The sequence below is a fragment of the Stegastes partitus genome, unplaced genomic scaffold, assembly GCF_000690725.1.
Source record: "Stegastes partitus isolate 25-593 unplaced genomic scaffold, Stegastes_partitus-1.0.2 Scaffold1306, whole genome shotgun sequence".
Taxonomy (NCBI): domain Eukaryota; kingdom Metazoa; phylum Chordata; class Actinopteri; family Pomacentridae; genus Stegastes; species Stegastes partitus.
This window is the reverse complement of record NW_007579037.1, coordinates 28,786-47,159: the sequence shown is the minus strand read 5'-3', so window position 1 is coordinate 47,159 and position 18,374 is coordinate 28,786. Positions and strand designations below refer to the sequence as shown.

Below are 18,374 nucleotides of genomic sequence, written 5' to 3'. Positions count from 1 at the left end.
TCGTTTGTCTCCAGGGCTAAAGCAACCTTCTATTTACTTTCACACAGGTCAAGTCACTGACAAACTTTTTTTCCAATCAAGAACTTTTCAAAGCAGGGAATAGGGTATGAATCAGACCTAGAGGCAGCAATGGGATACAGTCAACAATTGCCAGCATCAACATCAGCTCTTTGTGTAACTGCGACCCCAGATGTCTGGGAATTCTGCAGAATTTCCTGTAAGGAGTATTGTCTCTCATCTGGGCCTTTGTGCTGTACCACAGTTGTGAAACCAGGTTTTTCTTGAAACAATTCTGAATCAAGGGAAGTCTTTTTTTTTTTCTTCCTGGTAACCTGTTGTAGGTAATCTTTGGGAATGTTGCCACAAATTCGCAGCAAGGTCATTTTAAAGTATGCAAATTAGATTTGTGTCGGTTGATGTCTGGCTAACTTTGTGGAAACCTGATGATATATATATAGTCAGAAATGCTGTCAATGGCAAACCAAACTGATATTCTTTTTGCCACAGACGGCAAACCAGATTGTTACGACAACTTCAGCACTCCTGGCAAACTGTGGTTGCTTTTGTCAGATGGGAGGCAGCCACTGAAGCGAGCTCTGAATTGTTTGTGGAGAAATGATATAATACCAATGCACCATTGAAGGTAATGGAACCCCTGGTTTCCATTACTCTAAAATTGAATTGGGTATTTTGCCACTTTTCTGTACTTGAGAGACTTATCATATCAGCCATTTCTTAAATTGTACGACTCTCAAGTCACTGGGTTTGGCTCAGTTTTGCACTTACTAGATAATGAAAGTTTTTTTTTTTGATTGTGTCTTTCCAGGTCCAGGTTCCGGTTCTCACCATGTGGCAGAAAGTCCAATTATTCTACCAGGGGATTCTGGAAAATGGAGGCAAGTTTTAATTTATAGTTCATCGATATAATTAAAACAGCATTTCAATTATGTATATGATGCTAGATACTTATGTCAGACATCAGCATCTTGTTTCCTATAATCTGAGCTTTTCTCCCACTTTTTTCTCCGTAGACAAAAGGACAGACAGCTGGCTGCTGGTCTACTCTCCTGTGCCAATTACCTGCATCTTCCTGAGCTACCTGGTCATTATATGGGTCGGGCCAAAGCTGATGGCCAAGAGGCAACCAGTCAACCTTAAACCAGTGCTGATAGTTTACAACTTTGCCATGGTCTGCCTGTCTGCCTACATGTTCTATGAGGTAATTACTGTACTATATGAAGGGAACCTTTGTCAGGGAGGAAGATGGGCAGCTGGTTGCCATAGAAGCTGAAAACAAACAAGTGTAGGGTAATATAGTTTAAAAGTTTAAAATATTTGCATGTCAGTAACCTCCAAGCAGTTTTTAACATATAGAATGAAACAAAGAATGGAGGGTCTCAAAGTTTGAGGAGCTTTAGAAGTCTTTATTTTTTCTCTTGAAAGCTGCTCTATTAGTTTAAAAAAATGAATAAAATGAAGTAAAATGTCAACGGGGTTGGTCATCATGACAAACCTGCTGGGAATCAACCATCACCAGATTCTTCAGGTCCCATTAACTTTGGAAAGTTTTACAGCGTCTTTCAGTTCATTGTTTTGGTTGAGTCTCTGAGCTCTCATAGCCTTGTTTTAGCTACAAGAGGCGTGAACATGCTCTAAAATCTGCTGTACACTCTTTGCCTGGCAGCAAATGGCAGAAATGTGCAAATATTTAGTGAACATAGTGTGGATTTTAGAAGTTTTAGAGCTAGACAAATGGTGTGATTCAAGGAAAGACGATTTCAACTAAACATCTGCTCGATGGGAAAATCGGAAACTGGTGCAGGTTCACTATCAACCGTGTTCATAGTTGATTTGTACTGCCCCCAAGTGGCTAAACAAAAAAACCCCTGTCATTTACATCTGTTTTAATCTGTTTCATGTGTCCTGTCCCTTGTGGGAGTCACCAGCTGAAAAAGGAAATGATTTCACTCATTCACAGCCAATTTGTGTTGGACAAAATAGGATGAAAGGTCCTTCTGCTTAGTGAGAGAAACCAAAGCAGAGATGAAAGCAGCTTCTGTCTTTCCAGTTCACAGCCTCGTCCTGGTTGGCCAGATACAGTCTGCTGTGCCAGCCAGTCGACTACAGCGACAGCCCAGTGGCCATGAGGGTAAACCTGTTTCACTATATGCCTCCTTATGCAACACCTTCTCCATAAGACCCCGCTCTGAAACTGCACTCCAAACACACTGTGGACTAGACCATGCTGACATTATAGACGCAACTGCAACCTTCTAAATATATCTGTTTAAATGTTGATGTCAAGTTCTTTCCTCAAAGTGGATTTCTGGATTTATTGTTTGTCTGTATATTTTTGCAGGTGTTACATAAATGAGTTGTAGCATATAATCTTGTAGGGTGTTAAGTGCAATATTTAAACTTGTGAGGTACATTTGTAATGTCATTTTGGCTCAATGACTGAAATGCACAGTGTAAAATGTGTACACTAAAATTACACACATAGCTTGACTTTCTATCTCCAACTTGAACCACAGTGAAACTCTTTCATGCTGCAGAAACCAGATGTTGTGATATAATTTCCTAGCAGTGGAGCACAAAAGCCGGAGAATAACTTTTTTTTTTTTTTTTTTAATTGTGCTGGACAGATGGCCAGAGTGTGCTGGTGGTTCTACTTCTCCAAAGTTATAGAGCTCAGTGACACCGTGAGTACAAAAAGAGTAAAAAGAAGTTGTGAATTTTAAGTGTCCCATTTGTTATTTAAAACTAGAACGAGCTACATTCAATGCTGTAACTCCATGTTAAGTGAGATCTTTCTGTATGCTTTCCTTCCAGATGTTTTTCATCCTGAGGAAGAAGAACAGTCAGCTGACCTTCCTCCATGTCTACCATCACGCCACCATGATCTTCAACTGGTGGGCCGGGGTTAAATATGTGGCTGGGGGCCAGTGTGAGTGCAACCCACCAGCCCCGTCTTGGCAAATGTTATGCAAATTGTGTCACGTGACAGAAAACGTACTGACACAAACTGCATGAAAATAACATGTCATCCTGTGTGTCTGTCCAGCCTTCCTGATAGGTTTGATTAACTCCCTGGTCCACGTGGTGATGTATTTGTACTACGGTCTGGCGGCTCTGGGACCGAACATGGCCAAATATTTGTGGTGGAAACGGTACCTCACCTCCCTGCAGCTGGTCAGTATGGCCCTCTGAAAATGACTGTTATTTATTTACCTGTTTTATATGATGGGTAATGAGATAAGCCTTCCATAGTGGGGAAATTTGCAATGCTGTAACAGCAAAGGCGACAGGACAAACATGTAGGGACGTCCTGCAAAAATATAAAATAAGAAATATACATGATTATTCAGACATGTATTGTTCACATTGTACAGATTCTTCTATATGTAGGAAAATACTGGTGTTGCACAGAATTATTCTTCCATTTATAGGAAATGCTAATATTGGACACATTCTTGTATATGTAGGAAAAAATGAGACTTTTTAATTATTCAAAATACTCGTAACTCACGTGAACCCCTTGATGTTGCACCAGAGTAAAATACGGCAGTTTTCCTATGTGTGGTCTACTGGGAGCAGTGCCGATAACCTCTTTGCCTGTTTAGTTCTCTTTTATGTTTGAGCATAATTCTGCTTGTTTAGCAAAGAGTCTGTTTGTAGCATGAAGACAGTGAACGTCTCCGCTCTGCTTTGACATCCTTCATGCAGCCTATATTGTTTACCGATGGCAAATCTTTTCCTTTTCTTGAGTATATTTCCACTGCGACAGACTGGTGATCTGTCCAGGGTGTACCATGTCTGTTCCCCTAAACCAGCAGGGATTGGTTCCAGTCCACCAGCGACCCTCCACAGGATAAACTGGTGTACAGATAATGGACGGACAGTGGATATGTCTTAAAAACTTCAGCTTTGATTAGCTTAACACGCAGGCCTCCCAGGTGGTTTGCCATTGTTCTGACTGGCTGCTGCCATAACTAGATGGATTAGCGGCAATGATGCTCCTCAGCTAGCTGCTGGACCATCTGTTTTTCTACTTGTAGAGACAAAGCTGCAGTGTTTCCTTCTTCTGTCTATCTGGCTGCAGCATATATAGGTCAGTATGGTGGCTGACATTCTGTCATTCGGTTACAATAATTGTAATGACCTCAGAACTGACCCCCCAAGCCTTCATTAACAGTTCACTTCACAATTTAGTGAACTGAAGCTGAGATGGTTGATCTGATGTGATTGTGTGTGTGTGTGTGTGTGTGTGTGTGTGTGTGTGTGTGTGTGTGTTTCTGTGAGAGGAGGTGGGTGTGGACTGGAGACAGATGAACATTTTGGTGCACAACGTTCTTTAATACTCAGTTCCTGTCTGGTTCCTGGATGGTATCGTGACTCTATGGAACATGTGCATATAGATCAGTCTGCAGTATATGTTATGATGGTTGTAGCTGAGCATTGCACAGTGATACTTTGTTAAAAAAAAAACTAAATTAGTGCTTTTATTTGGGTGTGTTGTCTAACTATTTTTTTTCTATTTAAAAAAAATGAAGAAACAAACACCATTGTTGCCGATGTAAAGCTGATGCTGCCTGGTAGCATACTTGCTCTTTTATCACTGACTGAGTGAAACTAGTTTCTGTAAAATGTGTTACTTTGATAAAACAGAAGGACTCTGAGACGGTGAAAGAATCATCTCGACCTGAAAAACAAGGAATCTACTCACACGTATACTTCCAGCTGATCATACTGCCTTTAAAAACTATTTTGTCATTATTATATTTATATCAAAATATATATTAGAATGCGATATCATTAGCTTTTATAAATGAGTTGTATTACTGGGCTCGGCACAAGCTTTTCTAGGTTGTAGCAGGTCCTCAAGAATCCCTCCTTTGTCTCACACTAACAATCTGATTTGCCGTATTCGTCATAATTAGCTTGAGTAAGTACAATAATAACAAAAATAATGTTGTACAAGCTTTCTAATGTACCTTTAATAATTCAGTATGATAGTAGAGAGTACGTGGATGACTACATTATTCCAGAGGATCTTAAGAGATGAAAAACTCTCTGTGAACTCCTCCTAACTATTAAACCAGTCTTATCTGTGAGTACACAAGTGTCTGCTGGGGTTCAACAAACTCCTCTGTGGATGTCTGCAAAACACAATGTGGTTGTTAAACCCTTTCTTTCTGTATTATGTTCATTCTGGTCTGACTCCCCAGATGTAGACTACAGGTATGAGCCTGCCATTGGCTGCATGTCACTCAGCTTTCTCCTCTTATGCTATCTATATGTTTTCCATTTCACTTCAGCAACCTGCCACACTGACAGTTTCAGATTTTCCTGAGAATTTGGATCTTGCATTAAGGCAACCGTGCTAGTTTTTTTTGGTTAATTAACCATTTCAATCACAGTTCTTACATCCCTGAGTGCAAATGTTCCACCAACACAATCTCCCCATTGTTATTTTAAGGGGAACATGTGATTGGTTTAAAGAAATGCAAACAGACCAGGGCGTCCCCCCCCCCACCCAACAGCACAATGATAATGAAGCGCAACCAAACCATTTCGTGCTGCTAAATTAGGCTATATTCGTACTGTACAATTTTATTTCTCTCTTCACGTTTGCTGTGACATTATCTTACCTGAAATTAGTGTCACATCAGTTTGACTTGACAGACAGACACTAATGTCTTTTTCAGCTTTTTTTTTTTCCTCCAATGAAGATTGCTATCATCATATATCCTTAGTTTGAGTGTCATTTTTAGGAGTCAGTATAGTTTTATCAGTTATGAACAGATTTTTGCATACCTCTGATAATGAGTACAGTACAGAAACCTCTATGCCAGTTTTATTTTGATGAACATGTGTCTTTATTTAGGGTTCAGTGTTGTCTTCCACTGTGTTATTGTGTTTACCATCAGTTTTGGTCACTCAATTCATATTTTATTAACATCTTTCCCAGTTTCTGGTCACCCAAAATGCTCACATAATCTACCACTTTCTATCTTCTCTCTTACAGCTCCAGTTTTTCATCGTAACCATCCACACCACCTACAACATGTTTGCAGACTGCAACTTCCCCGACTCCATGAACGCGGTCGTGTTGGCCTATTCTCTGAGCCTCATCGCTCTCTTCAGCAACTTCTACTACCGCAGCTACCTCGTCCAGAAGAGGACCAAGGAAACTTAAGAGATGCAGAAGAAAAAAAAACACACAGCGATGAAATAAAGGATCTGAAATCAGAAAAGTAGGACAGAGAATGGAGATAAAAAGCTACTCCTGCTTGTATGTTATGTTAATTACTATGTAAAAGAATACACATTAACATGCATTTGATGTGAAAACGGACAAGTGGAGCATATTTCTGATTTTCAATAAACACTTTTTCATGTGTATGTATTTGTGCCTTGATTTAACGTCCATTTGCTCCTTCTATTCATGCAGCAAAACCCCAACGTGCTCTGCAGAACATATTAATTGTGTTTCATCAGTCCCCTCCCCCAGCCGCTATTAGACAATAGTTACTAATCACCACTGGAGTCACTTTATTCTTCTCTTGCACCCATTGGCTGGCAGGCGTAGCCAATCAGCTGCAGTCTGCCTTCAGCTCCGTACCCCACGTTCTCCATATATTGCTCCCACTTTTCTAAATCAGCGTTTGCCTCCCCAGTTTCAAGCATTTAATCCCCCTAAACCAGTAGGGGAGACCCAATCTCTCCCCCCTCCCTCACCCCATCTGTCACGATGTGGAGATATAATTGTACAGATAAGTCGGTGGGACACTTCAATCCGCCCCGCCTAGTGGACAGAAAAGAAAGAACTGTTAAAGGAGTGATTAAATTAACCAAATCTGCTTCCCTTACATTGTCCTCCCCCACCATCATCAATTATTCCCACCCTCTTCCCCTACTAGAAGCATATTGGTTTTGACTATCCTCTGTTCCAAACTCAACAGGGGGCAGATAATGAACATGAAAAATGACTTTGAAGCAACGAAATCAAAGTTGCAACGGCAGCATCTCAGAGTAGTCGTTTTAATAGCAGCCGGCTCAGTGAGGCAACTCGACAAGGTCAGAGAAGCTCCTCTTTTCATGTGCGTTTTTCAAAGCCACGTAAAACAACCTACAGAGGAAAACAGACGCCGTAGTCGTGTCTGACAAGGTGGTCACGTCATAAAATTGAACAAACTGCAACAGCAAGAGTTGCTACCCACCCAAAAACTCCGCATTAGAGGAGACGTTTTGCACGGTTTAGTGAACATGTCGACGCAACAGGACCACGATTAATGTTATTATTACGACCTGAGCTTTTGCTTTTGTGCCATCACCAAAGGCTCTATTGTGAGCTTTAAATATGTAGTTGTGCCATTGAATACCTATTTAGAAGAAGAAGAAGAAGAAGAAGAAGACGAAGAAGAAAAAGAAGAAGAAGAAGAACAAGAACAAGAACAAGAAGAACAAGAAGAAGCTTTATTGTCATTGTACAAAAAATACAATTAAATTTGGTTTGGCATCATCTCTGTAGCAGCTAATATGGTCACAGTATTTAATTTAGCTCTGTAAGACGCAAATTCCCCACTCTGGCAAGTCGAGTGAATCAAAAATTATGTTCCGATGAGCTGTTTTCTTCCTCTTTCCTACAATTGCATAAGCTTATCTTTGGAGAACGTCAAAGGGTGTGATGCAAACTTGCTGAGGTGATTTTCTCGTTGGATAAAGTTGAAGGAATAGAAGATTGTTTAAAAGCTGCCCATGCCCTGCTGAGCGAGTTCAACATTTCAGCAGCAGCATGAATTAAAACTTCTTCCATTTTTCAATCAGCCCATCGAAACTTTGCTGAAGCACTGTGGGAAGTACGGTAGATAACCCCTTGATCCTTCAAAGACGTGGAGGCTTTTCCTCCTGGGTAAAGACTCACACACACACACACACACACACACACATTCACACATTTCTAGACAGCAAAGACCAGACAGATAGTAGAAAAGTTCAACTTGGGTTTTCGTAAAACGCAGTGCAGTGTTTTTGGCGAGACCCTGCCTTGGCCGGTTAGATATTTGCATGCATGGTTTTCTAACACGAATTCTGTATTCCTTCTGTTCGCCTTCCAATCGCTTGATAAAAAAAAAATAACTTGAACTTGTGGAATTCTGACTCATAGTGATATTCTGGCATCTGATTTGCTTTTAAACTTGCGGATCCGTCGCTCAAACTGAACTTCTTGAGGTCATATTTAACCATCTGACTGGTACTCAACAAACCACTGACCCCTTAAAAACCTCTCGCATGTTTGTTGTTGTTTTGTTGTGGGTTCTGTTGCTAGTTTCAGTGGCTCAGAAATCTTCTCAGACACCAAAACAATGTGCAACAAAATTATCATGGTAGCAATCACCGTATGCGCTGGTTGATCTGATGGTTCCTAATGTCAAGCGTTGGAGTTTTGGACCAGTAGGAGTGTTAGGGAGCAATTTTTTGTTTTTTCCTGTGTCGTATCTGTGTACGTCTGTTGAAAGCTGCTGTCAACGATGTGAATTTCTCCACTGTGAGATAAATAAAGGCATATCTTATCTTATCTTATCTTATCTTATTACACAAAGACAGAAAACAATAAAGAAGAAGACTGCAAGGTAGAAAACACAGAACCAATACCAATCCCTAACAGAGACAGTACAGAAATGATGGATGTAAGCGCCGATCAGTTCAACAACAAAGTGCCTAAATCTGCATCCTTTCTAACAGCCAGCAGGAGGCGACTCCTCTGGGTACATTAAGAATTCTATGAGAAAATGACCCTACTTCTCCCTTGATTTGTTACCTCAATAAGCATTTACCTGTTGAGTTCATAGTCTTGATGCATAATTTCAAGTCTCCTTTTACTCAGCATGATGTTGATTTTGTAGATTCTGGTCCCCTTTACAGTAAAATAGACGATGACGTTGGGTATGTTGTAGGGCGGGGCTAACTTGTGATTGACAGGTTTGCAACCATTTTGCTGTATGCAGTCTCAGATCCACCAGTCGTTAGATTTGTTATATTTGGTTTCAAAAGAGCAAGATCGTGACAGACAAATTCCAGAGTGAAGTCAACAAACCAATGCATTTCAACACAGTCTACGATCTCCAGACTTTGGACTTTGATGCGTGTTTCTGCGAATAACCTGCAGCATCAAGAATGTCTCTCCGTCAAGAGCTCTGATGCAGACTTTTTGACACTATTGTGCACCTTGTCTGTGCATATCTACAGACTGTCTTGACAGACCTGACCAGAATTTATGGTGAAACGGGTGAAAAGCGTTTCCCCATACGCAATCACTGGGAAAGTTTCATTTATTACAGTTTGATCTGTTTGGTTAGAAGAGTAGTGGCATGTTGCACAGATCTCACTGAATGTAGAAAGTAACAATATTCAACAGGGTTTTTTTTATATAAGTGGGAAAATACTGATATTGAACCGATAAGTAAACAAATACTGATATTGCGCTCACTCTTGTATATATAAAAAGAAATTGATATTGTACAGAGTTTTTTTTTTGTACAAAATAATCATAAAAAACATACAACAAACTGACGGTTTTCAGAGAATGTGCCAGAGGAACTCCACATTTAAAAACAATTTCAAAAAATGTAAACAATAAAGCGATCAAAAACCTGACTTGCTATTGTTTTATGTGAACAAAAGGGGTTTCAATATTTAGATTTAGTATACACACAGAGTTTTTGGGTAAAAAATTTGACTGTGTTGCAAGAAACTAAAACACTTAAGTAGTATTTGACATCATTTTTGTTGCAGACTTTACCTGTTTTTTGCTACACAAAAAGCGTGACATCCAACTGCATACGTGTTGTTGATCGTATGTGTACCTGTAAGTGCTAACAGCGCCGCATGGCCGGTACTAAAATAACACAGTCCGCTCTCCTGTAGCATTATAAGCCATATTTTTGCTGCTGGCAAGTACTTAATCTGCTCTCCATCTCAACACAAGTGTGTTACAAGCACACAAACACACACACACAGCTGATTGCCAGAAGCCCATTTAAAGACTGATGTCCCTCAGCCTCGCCGCAGGCACAGCTCCAGGTTGATTACTGCTGAGTGCCGAACGGCTCAGGCATGACTGACTTTCTGGCACACAGACGCTTTGATCAACTTACAATTTTGCAACCAGATGATGGGTTTCATCTTGAGTGTTTAGAGAGTTGTGGGGCTTTTGAGACGATGCCAAACTTGCGAGAGGCGTCAACGAGACATTAAGACTTTTTACTCCGATATGATGTGATTGGATAACTTCTGATCGGCGCTGATTAAAACACTTTGATCGCTGCATCTGATGCAGGCATGAATAGACTAAGAAACTGAGCAACTGCTGTGCTGTGGCTAAATCTACTGAATCTTGTTTGTGAATGACTTTGTTTCAGTCTCCTTGGTAACTGTGCCAGACAGTGTTTGGGCTGCGGTCAGCTCGAGGCAGACTGTAATTAATAATCAGGTTAGAGGGAGAGGATATTGGAGCACTCTCGGAGCTGCTGCTGCTAACTTCCTATCTAGTGAGAAGGGACAGAGATACACACTCGCACAGGAGGACACGCAAACACACACATGTACACAGACATAATTGTTGATAGTGAGAGAGGTTTGGGAACAAGAGGCTGATAAGAGTGCTTGAAGGTGAGCCACTGGGTTGTTTCATACAATGAGGGTTAACAAGAGGCTGCAGCAATCTCAGCATGATGGGAACACACTCAACCACAAGCAAGCTAGTGTTAATCAGCCAACCAACCGGCGAGTAGCTCCCTGTCAAGTGTGAGTCTGTGTGTGTGTAATTAACCAGCTCTAAGAAGTCGACTCTTGGAGAGAAGAGAGGGTCTTTTTTTCGTTTTTTTTCAACAATTTCTCTGCATTTGCAACCTCAAGAACAAATCCCGTCTTTTAAAAAACAAAAAAAAGCACCTATCAGTCACTTTGTCGTCACTTATGTTCATGTGTGTGCGCGTGTCCATGTGTGTCTTTGTTCTCAACAAGAGAAACCCCATCTGTTGGTGACACCGTCCCCATTTATGGACAATGGGATGAACCCAACGCCACCTGTATCTGTGTTATCAGCGTTATATGTGGGGGGGGATGTGCCATTTATCTTGACAGGCAGATAGCTTGATTTATGGCTTATATTGTTTGTTGTGGGTCAGACAATCTAGAACATGGAGAGATTTATTTCGGCGGTACACAAGCCCACGGGGTATTATATGATTTGATTCATATTTGCATCAACCTGATTCTGTAAATTTACCTTGTTAGAACAAATTGATTTCTGGTAGCGCTGTCAGTTTTTCTTCAAAATCCAGCCGTCCCTCTCCCACATTCAAATGTGAGGAGAAATGGATGGATAAAATTGGCAAAAATTGGAAAAATTATGGATTCAAATTTCCATTCAAAATGTATTATCCATGAGGACACCTTGAAGTCTTAAAATACTCTGTCCATTTTCTGGAATAAATATTTACACCCTTTATTGTCAGTTTGACTCATTGCATTCTGCTGTCCTCTTCAAAAACACAAGATGTCGTGATGAAGCATGTCATGCAAAAAGCATACTTAACTAATAGCAGAGAAGTAGTTTGGATTTGAGGCTATAGCAATGGATTAAAGTGGCAACTGTTCAGCCACTCACTGAGCTGCGACTAGCAACTACCAACAGCCACAGACTGTATAGAAAAGATGGTCGTCGTCTCTGAGTTTTGAAAAGTGTAGCCAATGTGAAGTGCTTTAAACCTGCATTCTTTCTAGCAGCCAGCAGGGGGCGACTCCTCTGGTTGCAAAAAGAAGTGTAGTTGTATAGAAGTGTATGAGAAAATGGTTCCACTTCTCACTTGTTTTGTTACCTCAGTGACATTTTCCTAATGAGTTGATTTTTTTCCAGTTTTTTGGCATTTTTTTTGTTCCATTTTGGATTAAATTCACCGTTCTGTTTTTTCCCCTTTTCTTGCTTTTTTTTTTCGTTGGCGTTTTGGGTTCGGCCGGTTTGGCCCTGGCGTTTCGTACAATCAAAGCTAGGAATTCTTATTTAGTCTGCAGGCAGCACAAGAGATTTTGTTTTTGCATTGTCTTGAATGAGCAGGCTTAAATAGCATTTCCAAAGCAGAAATTTCTCTTCAATTAAATGAAAGACGGAAGTCCCATCAGTCTAAAGATGTCCAGTCTTTTCATTTTACAAGCCAAACTGGGTTTCAGAGTGAAGGGTGGATCTTTACTGCAGGTAGAAGGCCATGATGAGTGGCACCAACGCTGGGAGTTGGCTGCAATACTGATCCATAATCCATAATGATCTATTAGCATTTATCTGGTGGGTTTCCTCCCTACCCAAAACAAATATGACCATGACATAACTACTCCAGCAACCCCACAGAGGATAAGCAATGGATGGATGGACATGACTACTGCCTTCACCACAAAAGGAAAAAACTGGGGGAAAACATAAATCCTTCAGCCTTCTTTGAAAATACACATTACATAAAACATCTTCTATAAATGTGTGCAAACAATGACAAATCAGTATGACGAACTGATCAGGTTTGTTCTTGTCTCAGTTTAACCAATCAGCATCGAGACTTGTATAGCAGTCTTTGAGGGCAGTTTAGAAGATATATATATATATATATATATATATTTAACCTTCAGCCAAAAAAGTGACACACACAACATTTAAACATGAGATCTGAGCAATTTGCTGTAAACAAGTTCCCAAGAAAAAAATTGGAATTTCTATAAATGTAACCTTTTGCAAAGATGGCAGCAACCAGAATATAAAAGCTCTTATAGATTTATCTTGCATCATTACAAATACTTCTTTTGTTTAGTTCCAGCAAATACAGCAGGTCAAATAACAGCCTTCAGAATGAAAATTACTATCCATTGCGCCGCTAACCCAACATTAAAGGACACTTGAAAGCCTTCAACCAATCACCAAACCGCTTACTGTGACTAACCTGTTCTCTCATCACATATGTCCACATTCACAACTTAAACGGGTTTCTCCTTTTAAAGCTTAAATCAAATATCTAAGGCTGAAGGAAGTCAGTGTCGCACACAATTTACAACACACAGCATAAGGAACACAACCTTTTCTGTAACTGAGTGTGACAGTGGTCTTTAACAAAGTGGTTTATACTTACAAATACAAATTTAGATGATTCATTCAGCCAAAATTTCTGTACATAAAAGAAGAATAATGCAATGATGATAACTATGAAGTCAGCAGGACAGATAAACCTTTGAAATACACTCACTGCATGCTAGCGGCGACGGAGTTTATAGGTTTTCAATTATTAAAACACTAATTACAGCTGTTTGGATGAAAATAATTGTCTGTCAAAACAGGTGTTACGAGCTTAATGTGAAAAACACAACCTTTTAGAAGCTTATTCACAGATTTCAGAGAGACTCAGGTCACATTGACAGAAGTATGATGTGCTGCAGACGTAGAAGAGACGGGAAATTACTGAAACAAGTTGGCTGAAGCTGAAAAATTCCAGGTGCAGCACAGTTTTAGCATCAGTATCATCGTCATCAACTACATTGTTTTTGGAATTTACTTGTTTGCTTTGTAAGCATTAGATAGGCAAGTCCAAATCCTGCTTATTTACTTTGAGAACATTGTGGTTTTTATATGCTAGAATAAAAATCACAAGTGCAACAAGGTTCAGCACCATGGATTAGCATTGCCATCTTGAAACTGCAATGTACTGATAACGGTCTAAAACACTCAGATTGAGATTTTGAGAGTTTCATACACAACAAACCTGACAAACTCATACTGTCAGCTTGCAGAATGGAGCTTTTTGTATAGATATCCGTTTTCAGGATCAGTTTGCAGTTTGAGCACGTATGGCTAAATTACTCCAAAATTACAGCTTGCCACTGTGTAGCGTAGAGCAGTTTTACAGTGTTTGAGCTAAGTTGTAGGTGAGCTGGTGTGCTTGAGCTGCAGTAAGTGGCGGAGGATGGAGGAAGTGACTTCATAGAGCTGGACATGGTAGAAGAAGCAACAGTGTGGAGTTACATTTAAGACTTTTAAGGGCAGGAAGGGATTATTTTCATGGAATAAACTTCTGAATATGTAATTTTATTCAGCAGACATGAGATTTTTGGGGTGTAATCATGACCAGAAAAGGGAGTTAAAGGGCTTCCAGAATTTACACAAGAAATTGTTAATTAGCCTGAAACCGCATTTCAAAATGTAAATGATTGAATCATCTGATAAATGTCACGGCTGTCCCCTGTAGTAGCAGATTTTCTTTCGTTTTGGTGATTTGGTAGTGGTATTATTTGCTACTGGAGCTCAACCCCATTCTGTGTTATTGCAAGATTGTCCTCCCATAAAAGCAACCCTATGGGCAGCTTAGTGCGATCCATAGTTACATTTCATTTTGACAGCTTGTAATTTGATGGGAGCACGGGAGGACGTGATGTGGTGCAGTTATAATACCAACGCTGCATATGGGAGGAGGTCAGGGTGGATGGGCGGGTCAAAGTGAATTGGAGGATATAATCAATCGTCTCGAGCTGCGGCGAATGGGGCGTTTCGAATGGAGAAAGAACCAGGGACTTTATAGATCTGCACGTTCTAGAGAAAGCAGTGGTGTAGAGTTGCATCGAAGCCATTTCAAGGCAGAATTTTTGTGAAAAAAAAGTCTACATATGTAACTTACGTGGAGATACACAGATTTTCAGGGGTTTAATCAGGGACTGCAGTAGTACTTTAAAAGTTCTCATATTAACACGTTGTTAATCCTCTATTTTACACATATAGAAATAAAAGCACTTTTTGTGTAATGGGCATTTACTATTGGAGCTACAGAACGCTGAACACCTCCTCTACGGACCATATTCTGTTATCTTGCAGGATTTATTATTAACTGTCTACTTAGTTGGTCTCTCTGAACCTATGACAGTGAGGTGGTCTTTCTTCTTTCCTGTGGTAGGCTGTATTTGGTGACCAAAACATGTTGACTGCATGCACCATCTCAGAAAAAAGCAGCCGTCATTTTGATGTTTCATCTTTTGCACACTTGAGTAACTCCAAACCAAACCCAGGTGCTACTCCCAGTGTTTGTGGTAAACTGGTCCTGGCCACATTTTCTGGCAAAGAAATATTTTTTAAAATTGTTTGTCAAAATGCTTGAGTTGTATTTCTCTTTCATAATACCTGTTCTCTTTCTCCAGCAAACACAACATCAAGGCTGCCTGTTAACAAAGCTGTTTGTCCTTTGCTCAGCCCAGCGTGAATCTTCACCTCTTTACATTATTTAAAGCACTAAGGTATTCCTCCGCCGCCCCTTTCTTCTCCTCTTCCTTTATTTTTTTTTTTTACTTTTTTCTTCCCTCTACTTGCCTTTCATCTACTCTCCTGATCTCTTATGTCTACACTCTCTGAGACTTTCATGTCTTCACACTCCTCTCCTTGTCTTGCCTCATCTTTTGCTCTCATCTATTTTTTTTCTCTCTCTCTTCTGTTTCACTTTCCTCACCTGTTCTCTCCTCCCTCTTCTCTCCACTCCTTGTCTGACTTCTCTTCCTCTTCTTCCTCCATCGTCTCCTTCCCGCCATTCCCTTCCTCTCGCCTCCCCTCCCTTAATCCTCCTCCTCCTCCTCCTCCCGCCCTCACCCCTCCTCTCACCACCTCGGCTCACCCTCTGATGATTGCCGAGCACATTTCATTTGACATAAAGACAAAGGGCTGAGTACACATGTGGTTTCTCCTGTGTAATATGAAATATTAATGCGGGCATAATTTGGCTCCCTGGATGAGGGGTGGAGGTGGGGGTGGCGGGCTCTTTATAATCACCAGTGACTGCCGTTTCCTTCCCCAAAGGATGGTAAGGCTGTCAGGAAGGATTGAGAAACAGTGAAGATAACAACAACAGAACGCTTACTGTTGGCGGCTACTGTGGCCTATTTCTGTCTTGGTGTTTAATGGTTATATTGGCTCATTGCCCGAGTTACTGAGGCAGCTCTCCCTGTCAGGCTTTTCAAAGTTAAAGGTGCTATATGCAGCATTTTCAGCCATCAGTGGTCATGCTCAAATTAGTTGTGATAGACGGGGATAATTACCATAAACAATTGGTGCTCTGTCTTGCGCACCAGTCGTATTGCTGCTCCTGCGTGTCACATCTGTCCCAAACTACTTTCTTTTCGTTCTTTATTCCTTCCCCTTGCTCCATTTGTTTTCATTTTTACCTTCCTGCAGTCCTGGAGCAGCTCATCTATCCATGCCTTACTTATTCTCTCCTATATTTCTGTGAGGCACAGTTCTGTAATGAGACAGCGAAAACATCATAGCTAAGAGTGGTGGAAAGTTTTTAAGTGTACTTGCTTCTGTGTTTAGGTATAACTTCTGTACCTCGACATTTTAACAGGAAATAATATACATTTAACTCCATGGGACTCCAGACTTGTGATGGTGTCTTGTAGTGTCTGACTACAGGATGTTGGCATCGGATTCTTTGGGTAGGGTTGAGACAGCGATGTTAAAAATATCTTCCAATACAAGTTATAATTACCTGCTAAAAATATAATCATTCACCTAATCCAACTATAACAATAATAAACCGGATTACTTATAGTTACCTTGACCTCAGTACCAAATATTCAAATAAATACAAAAAGAAAGAAACATTAATATAAGTTTTAATGTAGTCAGTAATGTGTATGGAGGTGCACTGGGAGGTTGCAAACTTTCTGCGACCTACTTTGATTTGAGTGACAATCTGAGAAAGTGAATTAGAAACTAAGGGAGCTGTTGCCCTTTCTTCTGCATCCTAATTACAAAACAGTAACATTACTACTCCCCACCATTGTTGTTGGGTCCTGTGGGTTGCAGGGTTGGGACCACCAAGGCTCAGGCTTGTTACAGCAATCCAACCAGATTGGCATCACGTGGCAGGTTTGGAGGCCAGATGAACACCTTTTACAATAAAGTCATGGTCGATTTAAAATAGAGAACCGAAAATAAGTGATTACATAAGTATTCGCCCCCCTTTAAAGTGATTCACCTAATTCAACACATGTGCAGCCAATTGGGGCTAAAAGTCACACAAATAGCAAAATGGAGATCATCTGAGTGCCAAGTGATTGTAGCACAAAGACACCTGTATCTGGAAGGTCCCGCCACTGGTGGATCAGTGCGACTGGACGTAACGACACCATGAGGACAAAAGAACACTCAAAGCAACTCTGTGAAAAGGTTACGGAGAAGCATAGATCACACAACTGTTTGCGGTGATGCACTGCTGTTATCTCCTTATCACTGCAATAATCACTGTATTCAAACCAAGGATTACAATAACGCACCATGCACTTTACAACCACTGCCGCTGTCGTTTTAGGTATGCTTCTTTATTATTATAGCTGCCCTTGACCACGGGTCAACTATAGAGTAATCGGCCCCATCTGTGTGTCCGTCTATCTGTGAACAGTCTCTAGCTTGAGTGCTAAGGTCTCACAGGTTGATATTTTACAGGTGAGCTAGGAATGGCCTCTCCTCAGAATGATTCAATTTTGGGGTCAATCAGTGCAAAAATAGCTCCGCTATAGGTCAAAGGTCATATTTTCAAAAATGCCGTACACCTTCAAAAGGGCGGAAGTTAGATTTATGGTGTTTGGTGCAGATAAGCGGCCATGTTGGGGCTTTCCGTTGGTGATGTTACATTGGACCTCGGATGATATTTCAAGTTCAAACTTAAGGTCATACATTTTGACTGCACTATAACTTGAAAATGGCGCGAGATAGACACGTTGTTAGTATCGGAAACCGTATATAGGCTTCCCACTGGGGATGTGACATTGTAATATTGGGTGATATTTCAAGGTCAAACCCAAGGTCAACAAAAACTTGATATTGCCACTAGATTTTAAATAACATGTAATATATACGTGGATAGCACCCATTTAACCTCGGACAATGAGCCAACCATGATTAGTGAAAGAAAACACCTATTTTGTGGTAAATTGGATGGAATAATGGTTCACTGGGGCTCAGTGCAATTATGGCCCGCAGGGGCACCTACATCCATCTACTGAGGGGCCTCCAGTTTAGAATTGCTCTTTTTTTTTTCTTAAATTGTGTCTTTTGGTTAATAGCAAAGGAAGAATTTCATTGTACAGTGCTGCTGTCTAGCTTTCTGTGTACATGACAATAAATGGTTAGAATCCTGAATCTTACAAAATATAGTCAAGAACATTTCCAAGTCACTGAGTATCCCTGGAGTGCAGTTGAATCCATCATTCAGAAATAGAAGGAATACGGCACATGTGTAAATGACTAGATGAGGTTGTCCTCAAAAACCAAGTGACTGTGCAAGAAAGTGACTAGT

The 18,374-nt window shown here is 40.5% G+C and overlaps 1 protein-coding gene across 1 annotated transcript; it reads left to right on the top strand.

The window, feature by feature from the left end:
- The first annotated feature begins 847 nt into the window (after positions 1–847).
- On the top strand, positions 848–6,199 carry elovl8a (ELOVL fatty acid elongase 8a). Its single transcript, XM_008298331.1, has 7 exons — positions 848–896; positions 1,032–1,219; positions 2,069–2,149; positions 2,646–2,702; positions 2,833–2,947; positions 3,065–3,192; positions 6,029–6,199. The coding sequence occupies exons 1-7, from the start codon at positions 848–850 to the stop codon at positions 6,197–6,199; spliced, it is 789 nt and encodes a 262-aa protein (XP_008296553.1).
- Positions 6,200–18,374: the final 12,175 nt, after the last annotated feature.

Excerpts from the sequence above, each read along its gene's own strand:
- elovl8a (XM_008298331.1), top strand. The coding sequence starts at position 848 with ATGTGGCAGAAAGTCCAATTATTCTACCAGGGGATTCTGGAAAATGGA. Across the intron at positions 1,220-2,068 it reads CTGCCTACATGTTCTATGAG|TTCACAGCCTCGTCCTGGTT; the intron begins GTAATTACTGTA and ends CTGTCTTTCCAG. Across the intron at positions 3,193-6,028 it reads ACCTCACCTCCCTGCAGCTG|CTCCAGTTTTTCATCGTAAC; the intron begins GTCAGTATGGCC and ends TCTCTCTTACAG.